The sequence below is a fragment of the Myotis nattereri genome (assembly GCF_964212035.1).
Source record: "Myotis nattereri genome assembly, chromosome: 16".
Lineage (NCBI taxonomy): Eukaryota > Metazoa > Chordata > Mammalia > Chiroptera > Vespertilionidae > Myotis > Myotis nattereri.
Genome location: NC_138091.1, coordinates 24,460,540 through 24,488,122, shown reverse-complemented (window position 1 = coordinate 24,488,122; position 27,583 = coordinate 24,460,540). Strand labels below are relative to the sequence as shown.

Here is a 27,583-nt window from a genome sequence, read left to right as displayed (position 1 = left end):
TCCTATTGGTCTACAGTGTGCCAATATCAATCACACTGTCTTATTAAAACTTTTTAAAAAATATATTTTTATTGATTTCAGAGAGGAAAGGAGAGGGAGAGATAGAAACATCAAAGATGAGAATCACCCATTGGCTGCTTCCTGCATGCCCCTACTGGAGATCAAGCCTGCAACCTGGCATGTGCCCTTGTCCGGAATCAAACCCAGGACCCTTCAGTCCGCAGGCTGATGCTCTAGCCACTGAGCTAAACCAGCTAGGACTTAATAACTAAAACTTTAAGTCTCGATACTGATAGTTAAATCCTCCAACTTTGCTCTTTTTCAAGTTTGTCTTGCTTATTCTTGGTCCTTTGGCATTTCCCTATAACTTTCATAATTAGGTTTGTTTTTTTTTAGGAGTTCAAGTGGCAGTGGCAAGATTTATTAAAGCGAAAGTACACTCTCAGAGAGGGAAAGAGAGCAGGCAGACTCAAAGAGCAACTGCCCATAATTAGTTTGATAATTAAAACTCTCTTGGGATTTTGATTGGGATTGTATTGAACCTATAGACCAATTGGGGAGTATTGATATCTTTGCAATACTGAGTCTTCAAATACATGAATATGGCATCTTGGAGGCATTTTTTTTATTTCATTTTTTTTCTCTCATATCCAGTATGTCAGCAATTCTGCTTAGTTCAAAATATATACAGAATCTGAGTGCTTCTCCACTACCCCCATTGGTCAGAGTGGCCATCATATTCACCTGTATTATTATTTTTTTATATTTTATTGATTTTTTACAGAGAGGAAGGGAGAGGGACAGAGAGTTAGAAACATCAATGAGAGAGAAACATTGATCAGCTGCCTCCTGCACACTCCCTACTGGGGATGTGCCCGCAACCAAGGTACATGCCCTTGACCAGAATTGAACCTGGGACCCTTGAGTCTGCAGGCTGATGCTCTATTCACTGAGCCAAACCGTATTATTGCAATACTGGTGAGAAGCAGCTGGTCTCCCTGCTGCCTCGCTTACTCCTCTTCATCTATTCTCAGGAGGGTGTTTAGAGCAATGTTCTTATTGGGGTGTTTTGGTATTATGGGATGCAAGTCCTTTATCAGATATATGCATTGTAAATATTTCTTCTGACTTCACTTCCCTTTCATTTTCTTAATTTTTTTTCTATGTATTTATGTACTTATTTATTTTTAATATATTTTTATTGATTTCATAGAGGAAGAGATGGAAACATCAATGATGAGAGAGAATCATTGATTGGCTGCCTCCTGCATGCCCCCTTTGGGGATCGAGCCTGCAACCCGGGCATGTGCCCTGACCTGAATCAAACCATCACCCCCTGGTTCATAGGTCGAAGCTCAGCCACGGAGCCACGCCTGTTGGGCTTAAGTTTCTTTTGATGAACCCACTTAATTATATGGTCCAATTTATCAATTTCATCTTTAATGGTCTTTTTTCCCCCCTAAGAAATCTTGCCTATGCCAAGGTCATAAAGACATTCCTGTTATTCTATAAGCTTTGTGATTTGAGTTTTGACTTTAGGTCTATGATCCATCTCAAACTAGTTTTTGTATATGGAGTGAGGTGGGGGTTGTGATTAAATTTCCCCCTCATACAGACTCAGTTGTTCTAACACCATTTTAAAATAGATTTGTGCCCTAACCGGTTTGGCTCACTGGATAGAGCGTTGGCCTGTGGACTCAGAGGTCCCGGGTTCGATTCCGGTCAAGGGCATGTACCTTGGTTTCGGGCACATCCCCAGTAGGGGGCGTGCGGGAGGCGGCTGATGGATGTTTCTGGCTCTCTGTCCCTCTCTGTCTCTCTGTAAAAAATCAATAAAATATACTTTAAAAAAAGATTTGTCTTTTTTCCTTGAATTGTCACAGTGCTTAGGATGATCTTTTTATTATTATTATTTTTGTTAATCCTCACCCAAGGATAATTTTCCATTGATTTTTAGGGAGAGTGGAAGAGAGGGAAAGACAGAGAGAAACATCAATGTGAGAGAAACACATCGATTGATTGCCTCTTGCATGAGCCCTGACCAGGGCCCAGGCCAGGGAGGAGCCTGCAACTGAGGTACGTGCCCTTGACTAGAATCGAACCCAGGATCCTTTGGTCTGCAGGCTGACGCTCTATCCACAGAGCCAAACCGGTTAGGGCAGAATGATCTTTTTAAGTATGTCAGAGCACATCACTCCTCTTTCAAAAAGCTTCAGTGGTTTCCCATCTGAGAGTAATTGCCCCAAATATGCCATTACAGTAAGCTTCCACATTTCCACCATGACCTCATCTACTGCCACCCTCCCTGCTGCTCGTTCACGCTCACTTCCAAACACACTGCCCTTGCTGTTCTTTGATCATGACAGACACTCCCACCTTGAAGGTCTCTGGTTGGGAAGCTCTGCCCCTCACATATCTGCATTGCTTATTCCTTTACCCTTTAGCTGAAAAATGATTTCTTTTCAGAGATGTCACCTTTGGGATTTAAAATAAGCAGCATAGAGAAATTGTCTCACAATACATGTAGTTTTAACCTTTCTCAAATAGGTCTTCCTTCAACACCCTAAAATTTCAACACCCCCCCAAACTTCCTAGTTCTTTCAGGATTTTATTTTCTTTCTTAGTACGCACCATCCTGTAACATATTGCAAACGTATTTAATTTTTATTTCATTTCCCCTACTTGAGTGCAAGCTCTAAAAGCTATGGATTTGTTCTGTTCATTGCAGTCCCCTCAGGATTTAGGACAATATCGGGAACACAGCAAGCGTTAGATAAATTTGTAAAGTGAGTAAATATTGAAGCCCAGAAAGATGAAGTTAATGGTCCAAGAGGATATAGGTCATAAACAACTGAGCTAAAATTTAAACCGAAGCAGCCTAACTCCAGAGTTCATGCTTAAGCCTGAGACGTGGACTCCATTACTGAGTGGGCTCAGGATGGCCAGAGAGATACAGTGGACCTGAGAGCCCCTTATTCTTCTGCCCGAAATGGAGCGGAGCGGGTCTCCCAGAGCTCAGGTCTAGCCTCAGCAGCTGGGCCAATGGCTGCCCTGTCTCAGGATACTACTGGAGACACGGCAAGTGTGCTGATGCCCTCAAGTGGCTGGGGCGGGAAAGACAGACCAAGTACAGCCTTCAGGCTGAAGGTGTATATGGGAGGGCTATCTGTTAGTGCTTGGTTCCCAGTCACAGAAGACACACTATAGGGCATTGGCATAACAGATCTTTATTTTACCAGAAGGGACAGGCAGTGGGGCAGTGCAGCATCCAAGCCCCAGACCAAACATGCAGCATCCACATGCAGGAACAGCTACACAGGCTGGGGCAGGGCCCATGCCAGGGGTGGGGGATTGGGACCACAGGACATCCACAGCACCCCTGGGTGCTTGGCCTGTGGGCTTCTCTGCCTCCACTAGAGCAAGGAGACAGAGGGCTGGGCTGTTCCCATGGCTGGGACCCTATCACTGGCCAGGAAGAAAGATGGCACAAGGAGTATGAAGTCTGGCCAGTCTACAGCACTCGATTCTGTACAGGGTTGGCACAGCCTTGCCCACTGGAAGGGCCTGGCCTAATACCCAGAACAGAGCAGCCCTAGCAGGAAGAGGGTCTACAGACTTTCTAGTCCCCAACAGGGCTAGACCCTGATCCCAGAAAGACTCAGCAGAGCTGGGACCAAGCCTCACTCCAGCAGAGACATGTCCATGAGGGGGACTTCCCTGAGCACAAGCAGGGGCCTCCTAAGGCAGTAGTCAACTGAGAGAGCTGTTATAGACAGGAGGCCTTGCTTCTGTGCCCCTGGGGTGGGTAGAAAGGTAAGGTATGAGAGCAGACCTGGGGTAGGGGAGGTGTGAAGAGAAGGGCAATGGCCTGGGTCTGTAGGCCACTGCTACCTAGCCTAGAGGGGCTAGAGTGAGTGAGGCTGGGGTTTCCCAGGGGAGGGTTTAGGGCTGGAAAACCAGGCCAGGAGAGGGGCAGGTGGCCATTCTACCCAGACCCCCTGCACCCATGCTGAGGTCTGGACAAGGCCACAGGGAGGATGCACAGAGAACTTCAAGGCACCAGGATTCTGAAGAGCAGCAGGGCCACCCCTTACAGACAGACAGTGATTATAATAAACATCTTCAGCTTAAATTACATGATGTGTGTAAAGGATGGGTGGGAGGAAAGAGGGAGAGAAAAAGACAAACAGACGAAGGAAGAGGCATATGTACAGGAAGATGAGGGTGGAAGAGACACACCAGATGAATATGGCAGTGAGTGTGAGGGTGTGGGGTAAAGGAGAAGGGGAAGGAGACAGACAGAAGGGAAGACAGCCAGAGAAGGCCTGAACACGCAGCACTTCTGGTCCCTACAAATAAGGCACCAGAGTCAGTAACATTCCCGTTGTTCCTGCAGTATTGAAACAGGTGCTGGAGGGAGGAGCGGGCAGCTGCTGAAGGGTGTGGGTTCTTCGGGAGTCTCACACCTGTACACCGGTGGCCTTCTGGATCAGGGGTATCTGTAAGGATGGGAGATGCCATGAGGCCATGGCTCTGGGGCCCACAACTGACCACATGGGTCAGCCCAATAGCTACCCAGGCAACCACATCACAGCGAGCCAAGTACACACCTTGGATAGGTCCACGCCTGTGAGGGCATGCACGGAGGCAGGCAGCTCGGCCAGCAGTCGGTTCACTTCTGATGTCACCTTATTGTTGTCCCCGGTGAGGACCACAATCTCATCGACTTTGGTCAATGGGGCTGCGACTTTGGCAGCAATCTAGGTTGGGTGGGAGGAGAGCTTGGTTGGTTGGTTCTCTCTCCATCCATTCGCCCTGCCCAGCATCTCTCCCCTCCCCATCTCACCTAAACCCCCACACAGCCTGGGTGGCCCTTATTTGAAAGCCACAGTCTGGATTTCTGTTGTAGGGTTCCTCCTCCTGCTGAATACTCCCCCATTTAACCCTTCTAGCCAGCCTGTCCGTGTTCCTGACAAGGCCCAGAGAAATTCCTGCACTTGCCCAGCTAGTCCCAGCCTAGGTGGGAGCCTCACCTGGGGCAGGGCTTCCAGCACCATGGCCATCTTGGCTGAGTCCCCATATTTCTGGTAGGCCTCAGCCTTGAGCTTCATCCGCTCAGCCTCTGCCTTGCCCATCGCCTCGATGACTGCTGCCTCCGCCTCACCGATTTTTCGGATCTTCTCAGCCTCTGCCTCAGCCAAGAGGACCTGCTTCACCCTGAGGGAGTCCAGCAGCGGCAGGATCAGTGGGATGTACCAGGGGTCCCTCAAGCCTTGTCTGGGGGCCAGCAAACCCTCCAGCCCTCTGCTCTGCCAGGTGGTGTCAGGGTGGGGGACCGTGAAGGGGGTGCCCTGGCATTCTGGCTCTGGCCAGGGAGAGGTATGGGCTTCCAGATGCAAACAGAAGAAATTAACCAGGATGCTGTGTCAAGCACCATTCCAGGCCCTCAAACGTCTTTTATCTAATTCAGTTCGAACAATAATGCCACGTTCTTCACAGTGAGTGAGTAAACAGGCGGAGGAGCACTGGCTTCTAAGCTGTGGTCAGGAGAGTGGAGGAGTGCGTGCGCGCGCAGCAGAGGAGCCTGACGCCGCCCAGCCCGCCGCCCAGCAGCACTCACTTTTCGCCCTCGGCGATCTGCTGCATGCGGTGTGCCTCGGCCTCCGCGGGGCGGCGCACGGTGGCAATCAGCTCCTTCTCCGTGCGCAGGATCTCCTGTGTCTCCACTGCAATCTGCTTCTTACGCTGCACAACCTCGATCTCGATCTCTTCCTGCCGAATCTTCTGCTGCTCGTGGGCCCCTTGCAGCTCATAGGCCAGCTGGGCCTCAGCTGTCTGTGGCAGAGTGTGGTTAGCATGTCAGAGGCTAGCGGCCAAGTCTCGAGTCCTAAGCCCCAACTCAGGTGCCCTCTGGCTCCTCACCTTGATATTGACTTCCTCACTGAAGGCTGACTTCTGCAGCTCGAAGGCTCGCTTGGAGTCGGCGATTTTGGTGTCTGCCATGAACTTCATGTCCAGCATCTCCCTCTTGCACTCGGCTTCCTGGGATCAGGAGGGGTCGGTGCTGAGGGGCCCCTGAGAAACCACGGTCGCACCACCCCTGAGTTCCCGGTCCCTGGGGCGGGAAGGAAAGGCCACATACCCGGATGCCTGCATCCCGCTCGGCCTCGGCCACCCCGATGTCAGCATCCCTCTGTACCACTGCCGTCTGCGTCTTGCCCAGGGAGCTCAGATAGTCCACTTTGTCATACACATCCTGGGGAGGGAAGGAAGAGGGAGTCACCCCTAGAACAGTTTTTAAACATTTTTTATTAATTTGAGAGAGAAACGTTGATTTGTTGTGCCATTTATTTATGCATTCACTGGCTGCTTCTTGTACGTGCCCCGAGAGGAGATCAAGCCCGTGACCTTGGGGTATTGGGACGACGCTCTAATGACGAGGCCACCTGGCCAAGGCTCCCTAGGAACAGTTATAAGCACAAAGGTCGCCTCCTGCCAAGCCGCCCACTCCCAGATGGTTGTAGGGGACTGCAGTCTTCCCATCCATCGCACCTTGATGGTAAAGCTGAGGATCTCGATGCCCATGCGGCCGACGTCAGGGGCTGCCACCTCCCGCACCAGCTTGGCAAACTGGTCCCGGTCCTGATAAATCTGCTCCACAGTCAGGGTCCCTGGGGGCAGAAGGATCATGGGCTGGCTCCCCAGGGACCGAGCCGGCTAGGGAAGGGAGGAGGCATGCAAGCAGAGGTCTGAGTCTATGCAGGGCTGTGCAGTCTGAGCTGGGTCTTCCTGGTTTCTTCTCAACAGTGCTTAGCGCCAAGCTGCCTTCTGCAGAGTGCAGGCTGGGTGAAGAATAGTGTTCTAAGCAGCACTGGTGCCTGGTCAGACTGGCACCCCTACCCCCCCAATGCCCTCTCCTTCACACAAGTCACCTGAAGTTCTGAAAGGAAATACTTGAGGAAAATGTTTCAGCTTTTCATCTAGAAACCTCGGTGGTCTGACAGGCCCCGCCCCCCCCCCCTTGCACCCCTCCCTGGCCCTGGTTTGGGGCCCTGTGATGCTCCTCCAGGGCAGCAGAGGGGCCCCTGGGCTGGGCAGGGTCTCACCGAGGATGGAGCGCAGGTGCCCCTCCAGGGTCTGCAGGACGACATTCTTGATGTCCTGCACATTCTTGCCCAGGAACTGCTCGCAGGCCACGGCCAGAAGCTCCTTCTCCGTCATGATCTTCACCTGCCAGTGGGCACAAAGGCGCCTGAGCCAGGATGAAGGGAGCAGATGGAGGCCCCAGACCCAGTGGAGGGTGGTGGCTATGTCCCTCCCCTCCTTTTTCAGACCTGGTCTGGGGGCGGGAGTGGAGTCTGAGGCCTCTAGTGGGGAGAGCACACGAGAATTCTCGCACTGAGGAATTTCATCCTTCCTGGCAGCCCAGGCCCTGATGTGGCCTCTCTCCTGGGCATGTGGGGCGTGTCCCCTCACCCTTCCAGTCCACATGCTTGTCCCTCATTAGCCAATTCCTCCCTTGCAGGCTCCCCACAGGTGGGAGACCTGAAGACTGGGGGGCAGAGAATGCAAAAGGACAATGAACAATAGGGACGGAAACAAACACACTAGGAAAGAGCCTAGACGGGGCAGGGGTGGCTCCAGGGGTGCCACCCAGACCTTCCTGAGATACTAAGCCAACAACCCCCTCACCAGAGGCCTACAACACTGTTGAATCTCTCTGCTCTCTGAAGCTGAGAGGCGGATGAGGGCAGGAAGCCCCTCGCCCAGGCACCAAGCTGGGAATGAATGTAAGTCTCCGACTCCAGAGCCTGCCTGACACGACCTCATCCTCTGGTCCCCACCCCTCCAGCCCCCTGCCCAGGGAACAGGGAAGGGCCTGGATGCTGGGGCTTGGCAGTTCCGACACCTGCAAAGAACGGGGTTAGTGCGACAGGAGCCCTCAGCACTGGTTCTGTCCCTCGCAGGCCCGCTGAGGAGAAAAGGGGTGTCTGTTAGTTCTGCTGGGCGGCCAAGGCGCCAAGAGAGCACGTTCCAGTGGCGATGACCCTCTTTTGGAAGGGGGGGGCAGGGGTAGTGGTGCTGGAGAGAATGCCCCTGGCTGTTGTCTTCTCCTCCCCCCAATCCCAGCACAGGATGAGGCAGCTCAACGGTCATGCGCAGGGCTGCTGAGTTACTATACCTGGGCGACACCCGTCACAGTTAAAGCTACCCCCTCGGCCGTCTCTACGTCCTCGCAGCGGGGCTGCAACGTCATAATCTCTAGGGTAATCCTGCCAAGAAATGCAAAACAGGGGCATGGGTCTGGGGGCCCGGGGCCTGGGGTGTGGGGGAAGAGTCCAATACCTCCCTGCTCCGGCTGGGACTGGCCAGCGGTCCTGCTGCAGAGAAGGGTGGGGAGGGTCCCCATGGGGTCGTGGCTGGAAGAGTGTGTGAAGGGGATGGGTGGGAAGGCAGGGCAGGGTGATGCAGGTGCCTCCGGGGGGAGTGTGAGTGGCTATCCCTGTGTATACTGCCTCTGCTGAAATCGGCCTGGCTTAAAGAGTGGGAAAAGGAAGCAGAGAAGTGGTTGTGGTGGTCTGGGCTGGTGGAAGGGTGGGGAGAGTCCAGGAGCAGCTGTGTGTATATATCCCGGGAGAGCAAGAAAGTGCTGGTACTCCAGGCTGTGCTGGGTAGGTTGCTCAGGGGTGACATCTGAACCTTCCCCAGGGGCCCTCGCCTGTTCCCTGGGTGTGCTCAGCCCTCCAGGATGCCTCAGGAGGCTGCCTATAAGCTCTGCTCGGTGGTCTGGCTGCCTGGGCATGCCCACTGCTGGGCCATGATGACGGGATCCTGCCTCGGCCCCTTGCCAGGGAAGCCCTGCCTGGTCTCTCCACCTGCCAGCAGACTACGATGTGAAGCTTACCCTCTGGGGTTGGGCCCAGGTGGTCAAGTTGGGAATGGGGCCACACTAGAGCTTCCCGGCCAAAAAGTGCTAGAAAGGCTTGTTCTACCCAGACAATCTGAGGCCTCACGGGTCCACATCACCAGCTTAAAAAGGACCTAGGCATCTGCAGTTATCTCAAGGAGAGCAGTGGGCTTGGAGGCAGGCGGGGCTGCTTTAGACAGGAGGTGCGGGCAGCCAGGGCCCTGTCTGAAGTGCTCTGAGCTCAGGCCTCTGTGCTGACGGCTGCCCTCCCACAGCTACAGGGGCAAGTGCGATGGGCGGTCCCCTTCCCAATTGGAGATGGCTGCAGGGCGGGAGGAAGGGAGTAGCGGTACAGCTTTTGCCTGAAAAGGCTGAAGGGCAATATCACGCAGAGGGAAGGGGCTGGGTAAGATGACGCTTAGGTCTCTTCTTGTAATGGGAACCTGCACATGACAGGAGAGCACCTGGAGTTACTAAACGCCCTGGTCTAGGAATGAATTCCATCAGCTACGGCGACACGGCAATGAAGAGTGAGACACCAGGTTACTTGCTTTTCAGGGTAAAAGCATACTCATCATAAAGCTCGGGTTTCTCTACACTCTTTTCCCCAAAATCCCCAAGTGCCCTCATATGGTTTTACTTGCCTTTCCAATATCCCTACCTGGCACAGAGAGGACACGATTCTCCCCACCCATTTCACAGATGGGAAAACAAAGCCTGGTGACAAGAGATCTGCTCAAAGGCCCCTCAACAAAGCATTAGGGGTAGGGAACGGCCAAGGCTCTTTTTGCTCAGGCCTGTCAAGAAGATTGAAGGGGTCAAAGGGGCTGGGTGAGCAGAACTCCCCATGAGACCTATCTTCTGGCCTTGCAAGGAGGGGGCTAGGGCTTGACACTAGGGCGTCAGCCTGGAGAAGAGGCTAGCAAGGGGCTCTGTGGTACCTGGAGGACCAGGACTTCATCAGCTGTAGATAGGACTGAACCCACTCCACCCAGACAGCCAGCTCTATCACGTGAGGGCCTGTGTCTCCTGCCTCAACTCACTCCCAATTTAGGCTTGGCATCCAAGGACACCACCTGGCAGACTCTGCCAGAGCTTCCAGACCCACTGTTCTTTCCCCACTAGGAGCCCCAGCGGGTGAGGGATCTACAGGGGATCCACAGGGATCTATCCTGGTGCTCAGACCAGCAGAGGTGGGAACAGAGAGGAGAGGCACACTCTCAGGAGGGGAGTCCATCTGGCTCCTGCCTGCCAGGCCCCACAGGGCAGGAAGAGAGAAGGTTAGACACAGAGGAGGAAGCAGGTGGGTTATTACCTGTGCAACCCCTGTTACGAATAGCGGGACCCCCTCCGACGTCTCAATATTCTCACAGCGACACAGGATGGTCATAACCTCCAGAGACAGTCTGAGGAGCAGCCGGGGGTAGGGAGAGGTAGGGGCAGGAAAGGGGTAGGAGGGGACACAGCAAACACACACAGTGGTTACCAGATAAGCACCGATGCCTGATGCCCGGGGGCAGGGTTGCTCTCCATACTTCAGCCCCCCACTGCCAGCTCAGCCTAGGGTTGTAGGGGGACAGAGACACCCACGTGCTGGCCTGACGCCTCTGGGTCTCTTCTCTAGCCCCCATACTCTTCCCAGGAGGTGCTGCCTGGCTTAGAAAAGAGCCTGTTGATGCCCTGGACCTATGATCTGGTCAGGAGGCCTGTGCACAGGGCACCTGGGCTGCTCCCCGCCTGCTCCCCAGGAGATTTCTGGCATGATCAGGGACACTTAGCCTCAGCTCCACACTCCAAACACAGGCAAACCTGTGTTTCCAGAAACTGGGAGAGGGAGGTCATTCTGGGCCTTAATGAGCCACAGGAAATACCGAATCCTGCTTGGGGCACACAAGCTCAAGGTCTCTGCTACATATCACTAAGAGGGCAATTTAGGACCCTGGCCAGTCGCTCAGTGGCTAGAGTACCGACCCTCGGACCAAAAGGTCTCGGGTTCAATTCCTGGTCAAAGGCATGCACCTCAGTTGTGGGTTTGATCTCCACCCCCGTTGGGGCGTGTGCAGGAGGGAACCAATCGCTCCCCCCCCCCTCCTCCCTTCCACTCTGTCTGAAAATCAATGGAAAAAATATCCTTAGGTGAGGATTAAAAAAAAAAAAGGAATTTAGGGTCAGAAAAGTCCAAAGAAAAATTTGGATTTTCTGATTTGGGGGTGCAGGTGTCAAGGAAGGCTGGGGGAGGAGGTGTGCCCCTGCCGGGATATTCACAGGGACAACTGGGAGATGACAGAGCAAGTCACGCTGGAACTTCCAATGCTGGGCACAGGCAGAGAAGAGTCGCGGTAAAGAGAACCAGGCGCCTCTACGCTGCTTGGCCCCCTGTCTGGGCTCCTTGGGCCTCCCCAGGGCAGCGTGTGCGCGAATGTGTACAGGGAAGTGGTCTAGGCAGAGGCCAGCCTGTGGACAGCGTGGAAGGTTGCCTTGAACCAGAGGAAGGGAGGACAGAGACTGAGGCTGAAGGAGCAGAAGCAAGTAGTTTGGGGGATGGGAAACCCTCACCTCAGCTCTCACATGCCACCCCTGGGGGCTCCGGCCATGCAGATGTGCAAAGGCTGCCTTCTTTCAAGCTCCTACCACTAGCACCCTGGGGCCCGAGAGAACTCTTGACCTGGCTCAGACAGGAAACCACCAAGATCTCTTCTGGGGAAGGAGGAGAGAGGGAGATAGCAGGATGGGAAGGAAGGAGGAAGGGAAGGAGGGAGGGAAGGAGGGAAGACAGGAGGCTGCAGCTCAGATGCCAGAGGTGGAGGAATCGCTCAGGTAAGGAGAGAGCCGCCCATATCATGATAATATGGGACGTGGCAGGAAAGTGCAGCAGAAGGGACTTCACAGAGCCTGGAGAAGACAGCTGGCACTGAGAGTGGGTGACATGTAGGACAGCTGTGGAAAGTACCTCGAAAGGAGGCTGAGGATCCAGGCTTTGGGAAATAAAGGCCTGGGTTTGTAGAGATGTCCCCCAGCAGGCTAGGGGTTGGGGAAAGAGGCGCCCCAGAATAGGGCCCAAGAAGGAGAGGGGCTGCAGACTCAGACTGCCCAGCAAGTGGGACAGAGGGAGAATGCAGAGCCTGGGTGTGAGATTGGTTTCCTAGGACAAGGTACCCCTCACTTCCACACCTGCTGTCAGAGAAGCGTGGCTCGTCTCGGGCCTCTGATCCCTGGAGCAAGAAGCGGGAGTGGGGGACCAAGAATGTGGACCAAGAGCTGCAGAGCTGTGCCCTAGCAGTGGCTGCCCATGCAGGACCCATCTCCGGGCAAGCTGCAATCCTCCGGGCCTCGCTGTACACTGAGGTGCCTGGACAGGACGTGCTGCTGTCCCAGGACTGCAGGGCATATGGAAAGGGGTGGCAGTGTCTCTGGAGAGGACAAGCCCTGGTTTCTGACAGGGCAACTGGCCTCCTCAGAAGTGCCCATGAGCCTCCTGAGAGGAAGCTGTGACCAGTATTGATTGCTCCCTGACGCTTTCGGCCTTGGGCCAAAAGAGTCCCCCAGGACCATGGTCGGCAAACTGCGGCTCGCGAGCCACATGAAGCTCTTTGGCCCCTTGAGTGTGGCTCTTCCTAAGCCTTAGGAGGACCCTAATTAAGTTAATAACAATGTACCTACCTATATAGTTTAAGTTTAAAAAATTTGGCTCTCAAAAGAAATTTCAATCGTTGTACTGTTGATATTTGGCTCTGTTGACTAATGAGTCTGCCGACCACTGCCCCAGGATCCCACTCAGGCAGAGCAAAGTGAGGGGAGAGATGGGAAAGTGGGAGGGGTTACTGGGCAATCAGGGAAGTGAAAAAATTGTGACATGCTTCCCAAGCCCCGGACCCTAGCTGACACTTCCTGGAACCACAGGCACTGACAGCTCAGTGCAGCCATGGAACTTCTATCTGCCGCCTGGTGGGACTGGGGTAGAGGGGATTTCCACTGGAATCTCCATCACTTCCCCTTCAGGGTGACACCCCCTGGCCCCCAAATGCCCATACCTTCACAGGCCTGCTGTCCTTCTGGCCTGGGTCCTGGCCTGGAAGGATCTGAGTCCCTCCCCTGATCTCCCATAGCCCGGAGGGGGTGATGGTGGAAAGGTGGCTGGCATGCCTCATCTCCTCTTGGGTGGGCAGTGAGGTAGCAGGAAAGGACCAGGTTGAATCTGGCCCTGCCAGGGGCTCTGGAGGAGCCAGAAGGTATAGCCTTATGATAGTCCCTCTGGGGAGCTGAACTATCCCTTCCTCTAGTCTTTCCACACTGATTTAGGAAGTCCAGGCCTGGCTTGCCCACCCTGGCACTAATTCCTTAGATCTCCACTCCTGTCTCTAACCCACTGTTATCAGAGAGCCACTTCACACTGGACATGTATTCTCTGCTATTTAGCCCTTGCCTGCATTTCTCAGGGCCCGTAAAGGTGAGGGTGCATGTTAGGGGTCTCTTCAGCCTTCTCTCCCTCCCCAGACCCACTCTGAACAGGGTGTATAATTAAAGCTTCACAAATAACTTTGAGCTAAACTCAGGGCATTTGGATTCTGCCTGGGCAGGACCCTGAATTCTCTGGGCCAGAAGCGAGGCCTCCAATGGAAAAAAGTACACCCAGCATCCCTGTGCAACCCCTTCTGCCTGCGTCTCTGGAGGCTCCCACCCCCAGAATGAAATGTGGCAAGTGGCAGATGTTCTAGCTGATCTGCAGGGAGACGGGAACGCTGAAAACCCTCTCTCCCTTGCCCACCAGGATGCCAGTTTCCCTGAGCCCCCAGGTCCTTACCTCTGAGTGTCAGAGATACACCACCAGGCCCAGGCCCAGCCGCCAAACACATACTGTTTATAGTCCGAACCACAACAGCCCCCTGGAGAACAAAGCAAAACATTGCTGTCAATCAGCTCTCGGGGTTGTCTATCCCCAATCCCTCCAACAGCAACCCTGGGCCTTTACCTGCTCAGACACTTAAATCGCACTTTGAGTGCCAGGTGCTGAGGTTATATACAAACGGGAGACATGCCCTTAAGGGTCTTGGAATCCAGTTAGGTAGATAGACAGTTCGCATAGAAAGGAGGCTATCCAATGAGAAGATAAAAACGTATGTGCTTTCAGAGAATAGGAGAGGTCCATGGGCAGGAGTGAGCAGCAAAAGCTTCAATCTTTCAGTCAGCCATTAATTTAGCAAAGAAGTAGGGTATTTTCTCTGCTAGGAATACAGAAATGAAGGTGGTAAATCCTGTCTTGAAGGAGATAAGACCAGGAGGAGGGACTTACTTTTTTTTTTTGGAGATGATTGTAATGCCAAGCAATTCACCTATTATCAAGGCAGGTGCAGACAGGGAGGGCAGGTGCAGACAGGTGCACACACAGGGAGATTGCTGGGAGGGAGGGAGACTCGAGCTAAGGTGGGAGCCTTGCTCAAGCCTGGCACACACATCTCTGGTGAGGCTGTCCTATATTTGCAGGGGTTCAGAGTGAGTTTGTTCCTCTTGTGGGAGCAGATAGAGAAGGCAAGACCTCAACACAAAAGCCAACTCATGGTACCAATGGGAAGAGTGAAGATAAAGGGAAAAGGTCTAAAAAGAAAGTTCTCCTGGGAACTATGTATCAACCAAACAGGATGTGGATCTGGCCGGGACCCAGATTCATGCTGTGGACATGTTCCGCATGCTCACTGTACAGAAAATGAGAAAAATCAATTCCTGAAATTCTTGTTGTGAACGCGCCAGCAAATGCCAAAACTACTCAAGTTCAAGAAAACCTGCGTAAAAGCTGGAGGGGCAGTTCACTTGTAGTGAAAAGAAATGTACAGGAAACATGTGATTGTTTATTAGGAAATGTGATTGTTTATTAAAAACACAAAACAAAGGCAATATGACTTGGGGGAAAAAGTCAGTGGATGCCATCATTTCCATGTTCACAAACTGGGGTTTTAAGGAAAGCCTTAGGGTAGTTGCCTCCCAAGGTCAAGGGTCAGGGGTAGTTTCCTGTAGCTGAGTGTCTATGAGGACCCATAGCAAGGGACAAGCTGGTGATGGGGGAGTGCAGATCACAGTGTCTCAGGTATCAGGCCAAGGAGCTGTGTGTGTGTGTGTGTGTGTGTGTGTGTGTGTGTGAGAGAGAGAGAGAGAGAGAGAGCGCGAGATGAGGGACCACACAGAGATTTAAACTGGGGAGCAACAAGCCCTGGCCAGGTAGCTCATTTGGTTACAGCGTAGTCCCTATATGCCAAGGTTGCGGGTTCAATCCCCAGTCAGGGCCCATAAAAGAATCAATCAATGAATGCATAAAAAAGTGGAACAACAAATTGCTGTTTCCCTCTCTTTCTCCCCTCCCTCTCTCTCTCAAAAATCAATAGATTAAAAAACACACCCTATTTTTAATTTTATAAATATAAAATTATATTTACATTTTAGAAACACTACTTTGCACAAGGAGGAAGATGCTGGGGTCAGGGAGATTGGGCCGCAGCCTCTTGCAGTGGCTGGCAATGAGGGGTAAGTTCCAGAGAACTTCCTGTGTACGTGGTAATGTTCTGTGGCTGCACTGTGCACCACGGCAGCCCCTCGCCACAGGTGGCTACTGAGCATTTGAAATGTGGCTGCTCCGACTGAGGAAATGAATTTTAATTTAATTAAATTGAAGTAGCCACTTGTGGCTGCTGAATACCGTATCGGTGTAGCTCTACAGTCCAGGTTTGGGTGAGCGGTGAAGCAACCAAAACAGACACAAGGGAGAGAAGCTCAACTTGGACAGACGTTTTGGACGAGTGGAGGTGAAGGAACAAAGCCTCCAGGAGGGCAGAGGGCCTGCAGGTTCATGAACTGGCATCGGAGACTGCTCACAAAATGGCCAGATCAGTTTCCTGGGGTTGCTGCTGTGCACAGTGGGCAAGCAGCTGGGCCGGAGGTCCAGGGAGCGAAGATCAGCCCACATGTGAGCAGTGGTAGGAAGAGGAGGTCTTAGGCCTCTGTTTCTTTGTGGTGAAAATACCTGTTCACTGGGCTGCTGTTCATTAGAAGCTATTGCAGGTTTCCCTGCCCTGGGGAGTGGGGTATGGGAGGCCTCTAAGGACAAGCAGTCAATCTGAAACCTAAACCAGCTCAGGATCCAGTGAGATTGGAAGAAGGTCAAAAATCACAGCTTGTTTCACTTCTTCTTGGCCTGGCGGGGGGTGGGGCCTGGCTGCCTCCAGCCGGCTCCAGGGCACTTCTCCATGTGCTGGGGGAGGAGGCAGTAGGGGTGGGGTGGGCTAGGGGTGACGGTTAGGGGGATGTCCACCCTTTACCTTTAACTCAGTCTTTGACCTTGGGAGCAGGCGGCCACACACAGCTCAAGCTGGGCCTTGGCCAGGAGCCACATGGCCAGGTTCCCAGGGGTAGCAACAACAGGAAGCTGGGGTTGCCAGACTACCCCGTCCCCAGCAGCCTCCTCTTCTGGAAGGCATCTTCGGCCCAGCTTCCCGGTCACACGGAGCCTGAGCACCATTCCCGTAAGAGAACACTTAGGCGTCCCTTCCTTGCCTGTCCTAATTCCCACTGTCTTGAGACCTGAAAGTTCTCCCTAATTTTATCTCACTTTTTCTAAGCCAACTTGCTTTTCTTTGTCTATCCTTCACAGAGCTGAAGAATAACAAAACACGCCTAGATAACCTCCGCCCCACTCTTAGCCCCTCCCCAGACACATTCTGCCCTCCCAGGAAAACTCACTTCCCTTCTATCCTTCCCTCTCCCACTTCCTTCTTCCTATTAGTCCAGAAAACCATACTCTACAAGAGGGATTTAGCCTTTTTTTGAGCCACAAACATCCTTAGGAGTCCAGCAATGCTGGAATGTTCAGAAAGGCATAAAATAAAATTCATAAGAAACAAATCATATTAAAAGTTATAAAAATATTAAAGCTACCAAGTATGTGGTGCAGTGGGACATGTAATACACAGTAATATGTGTGATAGTGTAATACATTAAATAAGGTCTATGGTAGATGTAATAATTGGCTTAATTTCAAAGTAATGATGAACATGATTTAAAAAATATTTTTACTGATATCAGAGAGAAAGGGAGAGATAGAAACATCAATGCTGAAAAAAAAGAAAAAGAAAAAAAGAAACATCAATGATGAGAGAATCATTGATCGGCTGCGTCCTCCGTGCCCGACCCTGGGGATCCAGCCCAGAAATCTGGGTATGTGCCCTGATCTGAAACCAAACCGCAACCTCCTGATTCAAAGGTCGACACTCAACCACTGAGCCATGCCAGCCGGACCATAAATGATTTTTAAGTTATTACAACACATGCAGTATAGTAGGAAAATATCTGCTAATACCATTATGGGCTGTCACCGACATTCATAATCATAGGAGACACTAGATGTAAGTGCACTTTTCTCCCCATCCAAACATACAGACCTCTACATTCATCCACAATCCCAGGTTAAGACACTCTGACCTATTATGGAGATGAGAGAATTATGTACGGTATTTGGATTCCCCTTTTAAAAATCCCAAGATAGCCGAAACCGGTTTGGCTCAGTGGATAGAGCGGCGGCCTGCGGACTGAGAGGTCCCAAGTTATTCCGGTCAAGGCCATGTACCTGGGTTAAGGGCACATCCCCAGTAGGGGGTGTGCAGGAGGCGGCTGATCGATGTTTCTCTCCCATCGATGTTTCTGGCTCTCTATCTCTCTCCCTTCCTCTCTGTAAAAAATCAATAAAATATATATTTAAAAAATAAATAAATAAATAAAAATCCCAAGATAGAAAAAGAGCAAAAGGTTTTATATTATAGAATGGAGGAGGAAGGTTAGACAACCAGAAGAACCTCCAGACTTCTCAGGTGAAGAAGATGACCATGAGCTATAGCAGCATCCTTCTTCTGAAACTGGGCTTAGTGAGATGCTCCTGGACTTAGATACAGGCCAAGTAACCAGGTGGGGCGGGCTGGGAGGAGTTACTCTGTTCTCCTGGGAGTCCATGTGCAAGAGAGAGCTGCATCTCAGTTTGGTCACTTCAAACTCCAAGGTACTATTATGCTAAGCATCATCTTTCCCTCTTCTCTCACACCCTTCCTTGACTCCAGCACCTTCAATTCTCAGCACAGCCTCCTCTCCCCACCCCTAAAAACAGCTTCCAAATTAGCACTGCACCGGCCTCTGGCAAGAGGACCTTGTTTCTGACAACTGGAAGGTACTAAGCAGTCTATCTCAGGGGCTCCTCTCACCCCTCTCCAAAGATCGGAGCTTTTGTCTCCTGAGCTCAGAGACCAGGCTTCCAGAAAGCAACTCACAAGAGAAACAAAGTAGCTCACCTCCTTAAAGGATTGTCCCAGTAAGCCAAGGTTGTGGGTTCAGTTCCCAGTCAGGGTACATACAAGAATCAATCAGTGTGTGCATAAACGGGTGGAACAACAAGTTGATATTTTTCTCTCTTAAAAAAAAAAAAAAAAAGTCCGGCTCGTGTGGATCAGTGGTTGGGCATCGATCCATGAACTAATAGGTCACCAGTCTGACTCCCGGTCAGGGCACATACTCACGTTGTAGCTCGATCTCCAGTAGGGGGCGTGTAGGAGGCAAATGATCTATGAAGTTTCTGTTTCTCTCTCATTGATGTTTCTCTCTATCCCTCTCCTTTCCTCTTTCTAAAAACCAATAAAAACATATTTAAAAAGAAAAAAGAAAAACATAATGCAGATTTGGGTTCTAAAAGCCTTCTTTAGGAGTGGGGGCTGGGAGACTGGTCCAGGTCTTACAGAAGTAGGTGCAAATTTGGCCCTCAGTTGCCCTAGCTGTTTTCGCTCAGTGGATAGAGTGTAGGCCTGCAGACCAAAGGGTCCTGGGTTCAATTCCGGTCAAGGGCACATGCCAGGGGTTGAGGGCTCATCCCCAGTAGAGCGTGCAGGTGCCAGCCCATCAGTGATTTCCTCTCATCATTGATGTTTCTCTCTCTCCCTCCCTCTCCCTTCCTCTCTGAAATCAAAATATTTGGCGTCGGTGTTCTCTGGGGATCTCCCTCCTAATAAAAGGGTCTCCTATAGGCTGTCTCTATAGGCAAGTGAAGATCTTATCTCCTCCACAGGAATAAGAGCCTGATCAGGGAGAGTGGGGATTTCCTATCCCAGTGAAGAGATGGATTTTGAGATCCAGACTGTGCCAGAAGTCATGTAGCCATTTTCTGGGGCAAAAGTTTCCAATGGATTTATCAATCTTTCCCAAAGGTGGGCAGCTACAATACCTGGCTTAGCCTACCCGCTGCTACCTCCTTCTGTCGACAGCTGTAAAACTCTGCGCACAGGCTTAAAATCGGCATTGAGAGGGGGCAAGTAAGACATGAGGCCTCCAAGCTGTTAGGAACCACGGACCCTCCCTGGCACCTTCGATCCAGGGCTGCTGCACAAGCTGGTGCCTTGAAAGGCTTCAGCCGCCTTCCAAGAAACCCAAATATACCATTTAAAAGGCAGCCTTAAGACAAGATACCTCTCCCCTCCCCTAGTACTGCAGAGTCCCCAAGCCCCACCTAAGCGCACAGAAATTCCGGCGCCTGCAGCATTTTGCAACAGGGACAGCACAAACCAGAACCCGGTTTCTCAACCTGTAGAGGCCGCACCCAGCTCGGTGCCAGGAAACCCCAGCGAGCCCCAGCCTGCTGGGGATTAACGGGTCTCCGAGCGCCCGGAGGAACGGTGTGTCCCAGGGCCTCTCCCCACGTAGGCACCTGCTCTCCGGAGCTGCGCGACCCACCCCAGGTCCCGGGCGCTGTTCCTCTCCCTCCCGGAACCCCACAGCTTCAGTTCGGGATCCCCCCCCATTCCCCCGCCAAGGCCACGGAGGGAGGACGTGCCCAGAGGGGAGGCGGAGAAAGGAGGAAATAAACATGGGGACAACACGCTGCGGGGGAGGAGCCCTGGGGGGCGCCAAGCCCCGCAGACCAGAGCGTGGGGGATTCTCCGGGAAGGTCTCGGGTGCCGCCCGGGGCGCAGGGGACTCAGGCCCGATTCTCGGGGTCCCGACCTCGTCCCCCCGCGGGGGCCCTCCACCCTCGGGGGCCTTCCCAGGCCGACTCTTCCCCGTCGCTCCCCAGCCCGAGACCCCTCCTCACCCACCTTTCCAGGCACAGCGCCCCCCGGCCCCCAACAGCGTCCGGACCGGGCGCCCCGGCCCCCCCTCTCGCTGCCCCCTCACCTGAAACCACCAGCGCCTCGTTGGGCCCCACCGTGTGGCAATTGCCCATGGCGCCGCCGGCACGGAAGGCCACCGGGGCCGCGGGGACCGGGACGGACAGCAGCAGGCAGCCCGCACTCGCTCCCGCCGCACCGCGGGCCGCGCCCAGCCAATCGCGCCGCCCCCCGCGGCCGCCGCCTGCCCGCCCGCCAGCGCCCCTCCGCGGCCGCGGCCCCGCCGGAAGTGGGGCGGCGGGGGGCGGGGCCGGCTCGGCAAGAGAGGCCGGGAGGCGCTCAGCCTGGGTGGGCAACGCGCTTTATTGCACGTGGGGTGGGATGGCGGGGCCCAGCCCGAAAGCACCCGGATCGTCTGCTCCCACGGGGCGCCCCGATAACAGCCGCCCTGCCCCGCTCTGCCCCACCTCGCCAGCATCCACCTTACAGCAGCTGGCCATGCAGCCGGACCGGGGTTCAAATCTCAGTCCCTACTCTTCCTAGCGGTGAGACCTTGGGCGAGTCCCCTTACTTCTGCTGCCTAGCCTTGTTTCTGTAAAACGGGGATAATTTGACTATCTAGCTACGTGGTTGCCACCAGTTCAGTAATTCCCAATATTGGCAGTACATCAAGTGACAGGTTCCCTGGCCTGCATCCAGGGCTGCTCGGCATCACGGAGGGTGGGACCTCACAAAGAAGACATTCAAATTCCTGAGAAGCAGTGTCTGGCACACTACACGCAACACACAGCTTCTCAAACTAGGCTTACTGTCACTCTCAGGAAGAAATAATCACCTCTATTTCCTTCCACTAGGAAAAGAGCTGTCCATCCAGGTCATACCTTGAAGCCCCCAGAAAGTAACCATGGAGGTAAAAACTGCAAACTCCTCCATGGCCAGGCCAGGCTAGGGACCGGCACACACTAAGGTTTTCCAGGGCCACCAAGTGCCACAGCAAGCATCCCAGCCGGGGGGTTAAGAGGCTTGGGGCTCAGGTTCAGCTTTAACTCAAATTCGGTGTGTGACCTTAGACAAGTCTGGTGGGCTCTGAGGGCTGGCATGGGGTTCAGAAACGGTGGGCTCCTCAGGGTGGGGGCTGCTCAGAGAAGATGGGGTCCCTGAGTCCTCAGGGTGGGGGTCTTCATCCGATTCAGCATCCTCTCCCAGTCCAAGCCCTGCCAGCTTTTTGCTGGCCACCCACAGCCGGTGAGCTGCCCGGTCGTCTCTGGCAGCTGGAGGCACCTCCTCCACGTGGCAGTTGGCAAAGTATCTTCCACTGAGGGGCTCAATGCCCTCCTGTAGAGCGCAGTACAGGGGCGTCTGGGCACCGCCTCCTGGTGTCCGGAGCACCAGCCAAGCCAGTGGGTGCAAAAGTGGGCGCAGCCATCCAGGAACATGACGCAGGAACAGATCTGAGTTCACAGGCCCTGTGAACAGGAGAAAGGAAGGAGTGGGGCATACCGTGGGTGAGGACCCAGGGTCAGAGCTGTGGGAAAAGGGCTAGAAGGGAGTGGGCACAGACTCCAGTTCCAGGGAAACCAGGGTAGTATTTACTGGGCATTCAGGGCCCTTACTAGGTCACCTCACTCATTTCCATCCTAACTTCTTGTACATCCCCATCTCCCAGAGTTAGCTCATGCTGTGCCCCCTGTGAGGTACAGTTCTGTCTCCATCTTCCTCTGTTTAACCAGCAAACATTTATTATTAACAGCTATGGTAGACCAGCCACACTTTGGGGCACTAGAGATATGGAGTGTAATAAAGGCTTGCTAACGATTAGTTGTGATTATTACTTTCACTGTTATAATTACTAGTTGTGATTATTACTGTCACGCTTGTAATTACTAATTAGCCACGGGCCATGACTATCTAGAATGCAGCATGGTAATACGGGTAGGGCAGATTTTGTTATCCAGTAACCTGCTCCCTAAAGGCAGGGGTTGGTCGTATTCACCAGTTAACTCATTCAGAGTAAAAGCCAAAGTGCTTACAAAGGACCTGCAGACCCTGGAAGGCCCAGCCCATCTCTGTACCACATCGCTTGCCCCTTTCCCCTTCTCACTCTGCTCTAGCCACACCAGGCTCCCTGCTCTTTCTCAAGCGCATCAGGCACTTCTGCCTCAGGGCCATTGTACTTGCTGTTTGCTCTGTTCTTTACCCTCTTCTCCCCGGAAAGCCACACGGCTCATTCTCTCATCTCCTTTGGGCCTCTATTCAAATGTTACCTTTTCGGGTATGTCTTTCTTGACTGCCGTAGATAAAATAGCACCCCGCCATTTCCTAGTCCCCTTAACCTGTTTTATCTTTCTCCATCGCACGTGATCACCATCTGCCGCTGTGTATATTTATTAGTGGTTTCTCCTTCCCCTGAACTCTACAATGCTAGAGTTTACTTTGTTCGGTTGACTGCTATAGCCCCAGCACTGAGATTCATGCGTGGCACATAGTAGGTACTCAGTTACTGCTTCCTGAAAGAATAATCATTTGCTATTATCATCATAATATAGTCAGTTCAGTCATAGAGATGGCTCCTTGGGGTGAGAACCTGGGCCTTCTTCATGGCCATACCCTATCCCAGTGATGGCGAACCTATGACACGCGTGTCAGAGGTGACACGCGAACTCATTTTTTTGGTTGATTTTTCTTTGTTCAACGGCATTTAAATATATAAACTAAATATCAAAAAGATAAATCTTTGTTTTACTCTGGTTGCAAATATCAAAAAATTTCTATATGTGACACGGCACCAGAGTTAAGTTAGGGTTTTTCAAAATGCTGACACGCCGAGCTCAAAAGGTTCGCCATCCCTGCCCTATCCAGTAGTCAGCATCCAACCTTGTGGTAGGAGAGCAAGAACCCAGACAAAAAAAAGCCTGGTTTCAAGATCAGCAAAGAACAGGTCTCTCCTTGGAACATGCTTCCTTCCTGCTCTGAGATCCTGTAGCTCAATGAGAGGCTGGGGGAGCAAGGATGGGGCAGGGAAGGGGAGAGGGAATCAAAGTAAAACAGCCAAAGAGCCAGGCCTCACCTGGGTGAGCTGCATAGCAGGTGACGCCAGTGCCCTCAAGCTGTGTGGCGAGCTCCCTGGCAAACAATACATTGGCCAGCTTACTGTCGGCATATGCTCGCAGCTCCTGCTGCCAGCCCACCACCGGGCGGTCCAGGCGTGTGAAGTCAAGGCGCCCTCGCCGGTGGGCAGCTGAGGCTACCACCACCACGCGGCTAGGGGCGCATGTCTTCAGCCGGGGCAGCAGCAGGTGTGTCAGCAGGAAGGGGCCGATGTGGTTTACTCGCAGCAGCAGGTTAAAGGGCTCACGGGTTTGTCCGCAGGAACTGATCCCTGGGGCAGGGACTAGGCGTGAGCAATGGCTCTGGAGTGATCCCCATAGGCCTCGGTGGCCCCATCTGTGAGACGGTGGCAGGGGACATCCTTCCCACATATCCACTGACCCCCAGCAATGCCTGGCTGGGAAGGGATGGCTGCCCCTCCAACAACCCCCCTTCAGCCCCACCCCCCCGCCTGCCCCCCGCACCCCTAGGGCCTGCTGCCTCTCACCAGCATTGTGGATGAGGATGTCCAGCCGTGGCTCAGACCTCAGGAAGGCAGTAGCAAAGGCCCGCACTGAGGCCAGACTGGCCAAGTCCAAGGCCATGAAGATGACTTCATTGTTCCCGCTCTCCTGTGGAGCAGCAAGGGCTGGGCTTGTGACCAGACGCCTCTCTCCTCTCCCCTTCCCCAGACACCAAATTCTGAGAGTCAACCTCCTACTATTATTAAGATCTACCCCTATGCATTAGAGTGATATGAATGAGTGTAGACTCTGGATGTAATTTTTTTATAATCCTTACCCAAGAGGTGAGAATATTTTTTTCCATTGATTTTCAGAGAGAGTGGAAGGGAGGGGTGAGGGAGAGAGAGAGAAACCTTGATGCAAGAGAGACACATCGATTCACTGCCTCCTGCTCGCCCCCACCAGGATTGAACTTGCAACTGAGGCACATACCCTTGACAGGGAATCGAAACCACGGGCCGACGATCTAACCACTGAGCAACTGGCCAGGGCAGGATGTAAATCTTGACTATGCTTTTTACTAAAGGGTGACCTTGGGCAAGATAATCTCTCTGTGTCTCAGTTCTCTCACTGTGAAATGGGAAGGATAATAGTGCCTATATCATAGGGTCGTGAGGATGAAATGAGTTAATATATGTAAAATACTTGGAATAGTCCCTGGCACACAGCACTATGCAGGTACTTGCTATTACTGTATTATTATTATTGTCCCCTCTACCCTACCCTAAGATCTACACTAGACTTCCTACTGGTCTCCTTTCAAACCTCTTGCCCCCTCCAGTCTAGGCATCACATTGCCACCAAAGGTTGGTTCCAAAAGGCTAATCTGACAGTCCAGTGCCTGCGGAGGGCCCTTCGTTGGATCCCGACTGCCCATCCTATAAAATCTGAGCCCCCCTTTAAGGTCTATAAGAGCCTCCTACACCTGGCCCTGACCCCTTCATTTTGCTTTTCTTCCCTACTTCCCCATGCTCCAGCCTCATCCCCCGCCCTCCCCCAGTTTCTTAAATTAGACCCGTTTTCTTGCCTCAGGGCCTTTGCATATGCTGTTCCCTTCCCTACTGTTTTTCACTAATGTAACTTCTACTAGTCCTTAAACGTCTTCAAGCAGCAATTACTTCTGCAAGTCCACTCCCCAGCTTGGGTCTGTGCCCCTTCCTTCCCTGTGGGACTAGGCACCTGTGCGCTCCCTCTTCTTCGGCACTTAAAAACTGAGCCGACCTCTCCGCTCTGGACTGGATCCCCCGGGGCCACTCTGCTCAGCCCACGGTCTCCCGAAGTCTCGGTCCTCTGTGCGCCGTCCCACCCACCCCGGCCTTCCCTCACCTGGCGGAGGTCAAAGGCTGCCGCCTCGCCGCGCTCCCGGCTCCGGCAGGCCAGCACCACACGAGCTCCTCGGCGCGCCAGCTCCAGGGCCGTCATCTTCCCGATGCCGCTGTTGGCGCCTGCGGAGGGCGGGCGGGAGCCCAGCTGAGCCGGGCGGGCATCGCCCCCTGCCGCCCCGGCCCCTCGCCACCCGCCGGCCCGCACTCACCCGTTACCACTGCGGTGCGGCCCCGCAGGCTCACGATGCCGCCGCACGGCGGGGCCTTCACCAGGTTGTAGTAGACGAGCACGTAGGCGCCCAGCAGCAATCCCGCGCCCAGCAGCAGCGCCTCCATGCCGGCCGCGCCTTCGGGCTCCCGCCCAGGCCCGTGCCGCCCTGGATCGCCGCCTGGCAGCTGCCGATCGAGCCCGCACTGGCTTGGAAGGGCTCCGCGAGGATCTCCGGAAGGCGGAGGTGGAGGGGAAGACTGGCGGCTGCAGGCAGTGCAGGGGTGTGTGCGTGCGTGGGCCCTGCGAGCGCCCCCTAGGCGCGCGTCTGTGTCCTCCTGTGTGTGTTTGTGTGTGTGTATGAACACCACGGTGCGTGTGTACATTTGGGCCCTGGGAGCGCCCTCTAGGTGTGCCCGCGTGAACTCGTTCTAGATGCGTGTGTGTGCACCGGCACGCTGAGGGTGCCCTCTAGGTCTGCACATGCACCCACATACCGTGTGTGAGTGATTTTTTGGGGTATATAATGTACCCATGGGCTCTGGGATCACCCTTCAGGTTTCCCCCCCACTTCCATTTATTTATTTATTTACTTACTTACTTATGTTAATTTTTCTCTTTTATTTATTTTTCCATTGACTTTTTTAGAGAGTGGAAGGGAGGGGAGAGACAGAGAGAAACAGATGTGACAGAGACACATCAATTGGTTGCCTCCCCCAAACACCCCCACCAGGGACAGGGATGGAGCCTGCAACCAAGGAATGTGTCCTTGTCTGGAATCCAACCCAGGACTCTTCAGTCCGTGGGCCTACACTCTATTCACTGAGCCTAGCCTGCTAGGGCCGCCCTCCTTTTAGAAGGAGAGGGAGGGAGAAAAACAATGATTTGTTGTCCCACTCATTCAGGCACTCATTGGTTGACTCCCCTCTGACCAACAATGGAGCCATATCCTTGGCATATGGGTACCACGTTCTAACCAACTGAGCTACCCAGCCAGGGCCGGATCCTTTGTGTGTGCATCTTTCATGTGTTTGTGTCCATGTTGCTGAGAGCCCCTCCAGGCATGTGCATGCATCTGTAGTCTCTGTGTGTGTGCTTGAATGAATGTCAAGTGTACCTGTCCTTTGTGTGGTGCCCTATAACTGAAGGCTTATAGGAGGGCTAACAGGGTGTGTGTGTGAGCCCTCTGGGTGACTGTGTAACAGAGTCGTTCCCTCTGAAGAGGCTTTCGTACATGAATACTCTTGTATCTGAAAGCAAGTTCCATCCTGGATACCTTTTCCTCCATAAACAAGTCCTTCCATTCATATCCTCATAACCCATCCTCAGCTCCTAGGATTTTCTTCCCATGAAGGCAAGGAGGTGATACAGTGCTCAGCATGGCACCATCAGTTAAGGGCTGTCAGGATTCACTTTCCTTAGCTGTCTGTATCTTCCTGTCTCTGCTCCCCACCCCCTCCAATTCCGAAGGGAAGCAGGAAGAGAAAGAGTGTAATATTTATCTGACTTCCAGGAGGAAATTCTCCATGGAATGGTTCTCACAGGTGGTAGAAATGGGTAAAGAAACTCCATCACTCAATGGAAGAAGTGACTTTGACGGCAAGGTGGGTGGGAACAACCAGGGAGGCAAGGGTAAGGATATTCCTGGCCAGCCAGGTGACTTGCCAGAGAAAGGACCTTGCTTGAGAAATCCAGTACAATTTAGTATCCATTGTTTGGCACTTACAGTGTGCCAGCAGTATGGTTAGCCTTGGAAAGATGGAGTTGAACAAGGTATGTTTCTGCCCTTAGGGAGTTCAGGAGGCCCATTAGGGTAGGGGCAAAGCTTGACAGGTAGGTGGAAGCCTGGAATAGACCTCAGATTCCCCGGCAAGTTTCCTATTTAGCTGCACTGTGGATTCACGGTTCAATTGTAGTTGTGGGATGAGGCTGGGGATGGAATATTAAGGAAACAGTGCCTTCTCCACCCCTGAAGCAAGATCCTGACAGGCCAACAGGCCACCTACTTGAACAGTGCTGGGACAGACACACAGGTGCTCTTCAGCTGAGTCAGAGACTGTCATTATTTTCATTTATTGACTTTTCTTTTTCATATATTTTGACTGATTTCAGAGAGGAAGGGAGAGACAGAGACATCAATGTTGAGAATCATTAGTCGGCTGCCTCCTACATGCCCCATACTGGGGATCGAGCCCACAACACTGACTGGCATGTGCCCTGACCAGGAATTGAACTGTGATCTCCTGGTTCATAGATTGACACAACCCCTGAGCCACGCTGGCCAGGCTATTTATTGACTTTTTAGAGAGAGAGAGGAAGGTAGAGAAAAACTGATTTGTTGTCCCATTTATTTATGCATTTGTTGGTTGATTCTTATATGTGCCTTGACCTGGGATCAAACCTGCAAC

General features: G+C 52.9%; 2 protein-coding genes across 8 annotated transcripts; both read right to left on the bottom strand.

The window, feature by feature from the left end:
• Nucleotides 1–3,207: 3,207 nt before the first annotated feature.
• On the bottom strand, nt 3,208–20,251 carry FLOT2 (flotillin 2). 7 transcript variants are annotated; one of them, XM_081109564.1, is made up of 12 exons: nt 20,099–20,244; nt 13,710–13,791; nt 8,183–8,273; nt 7,910–7,972; nt 7,107–7,230; nt 6,553–6,671; nt 6,143–6,256; nt 5,923–6,042; nt 5,621–5,835; nt 5,034–5,217; nt 4,611–4,760; nt 3,208–4,499 (listed from the first exon to the last, which is right to left on the bottom strand). In XM_081109564.1, the coding sequence occupies exons 5-12, from the start codon at nt 7,219–7,221 to the stop codon at nt 4,461–4,463; spliced, it is 1,056 nt and encodes a 351-aa protein (XP_080965690.1). In that variant the 5' UTR covers nt 7,222–7,230; nt 7,910–7,972; nt 8,183–8,273; nt 13,710–13,791; nt 20,099–20,244; the 3' UTR covers nt 3,208–4,460. The 7 variants fall into 7 exon arrangements, with proteins under 7 accessions (XP_080965690.1, XP_080965686.1, XP_080965692.1 ...); XM_081109560.1 differs by lacking the exon at nt 7,910–7,972 and having other exon boundaries at nt 20,099–20,238; XM_081109566.1 differs by lacking the exon at nt 13,710–13,791 and having other exon boundaries at nt 20,099–20,228.
• A 122-nt stretch (nt 20,252–20,373) lies between these two features.
• Nucleotides 20,374–25,309, bottom strand: DHRS13 (dehydrogenase/reductase 13). Its single transcript, XM_081109748.1, has 5 exons — nt 25,177–25,309; nt 24,969–25,087; nt 23,627–23,750; nt 23,099–23,410; nt 20,374–21,497 (listed from the first exon to the last, which is right to left on the bottom strand). Exons 1-5 carry the CDS (start codon nt 25,301–25,303, stop codon nt 21,079–21,081), a joined length of 1,101 nt encoding a protein of 366 aa, XP_080965874.1. The 5' UTR covers nt 25,304–25,309; the 3' UTR covers nt 20,374–21,078.
• Between the last annotated feature and the right edge of the window lie 2,274 nt (nt 25,310–27,583).

Bases quoted from the DNA above. Each gene is read 5' to 3' on its own strand.
- FLOT2 (XM_081109560.1), bottom strand. From the start codon at position 20,147: ATGGGCAATTGCCACACGGTGGGGCCCAACGAGGCGCTGGTGGTTTCA. The intron at 6,257-6,552 runs GTGCGATGGATG...TTCCCTCCCCAG, and splicing joins TCCTCAGCTTTACCATCAAG to GATGTGTATGACAAAGTGGA. The intron at 4,500-4,610 runs GTGTGTACTTGG...CCATCCTTACAG, and splicing joins CAGGCGTGGACCTATCCAAG to ATACCCCTGATCCAGAAGGC.
- DHRS13 (XM_081109748.1), bottom strand. From the start codon at position 25,303: ATGGAGGCGCTGCTGCTGGGCGCGGGATTGCTGCTGGGCGCCTACGTG. The intron at 23,751-24,968 runs GTGAGGGAAGGC...GCTGCTCCACAG, and splicing joins CAGCCTTTGACCTCCGCCAG to GAGAGCGGGAACAATGAAGT. The intron at 21,498-23,098 runs GTGAGGCCTGGC...TCCTGTTCACAG, and splicing joins CTGCTATGCAGCTCACCCAG to GGCCTGTGAACTCAGATCTG.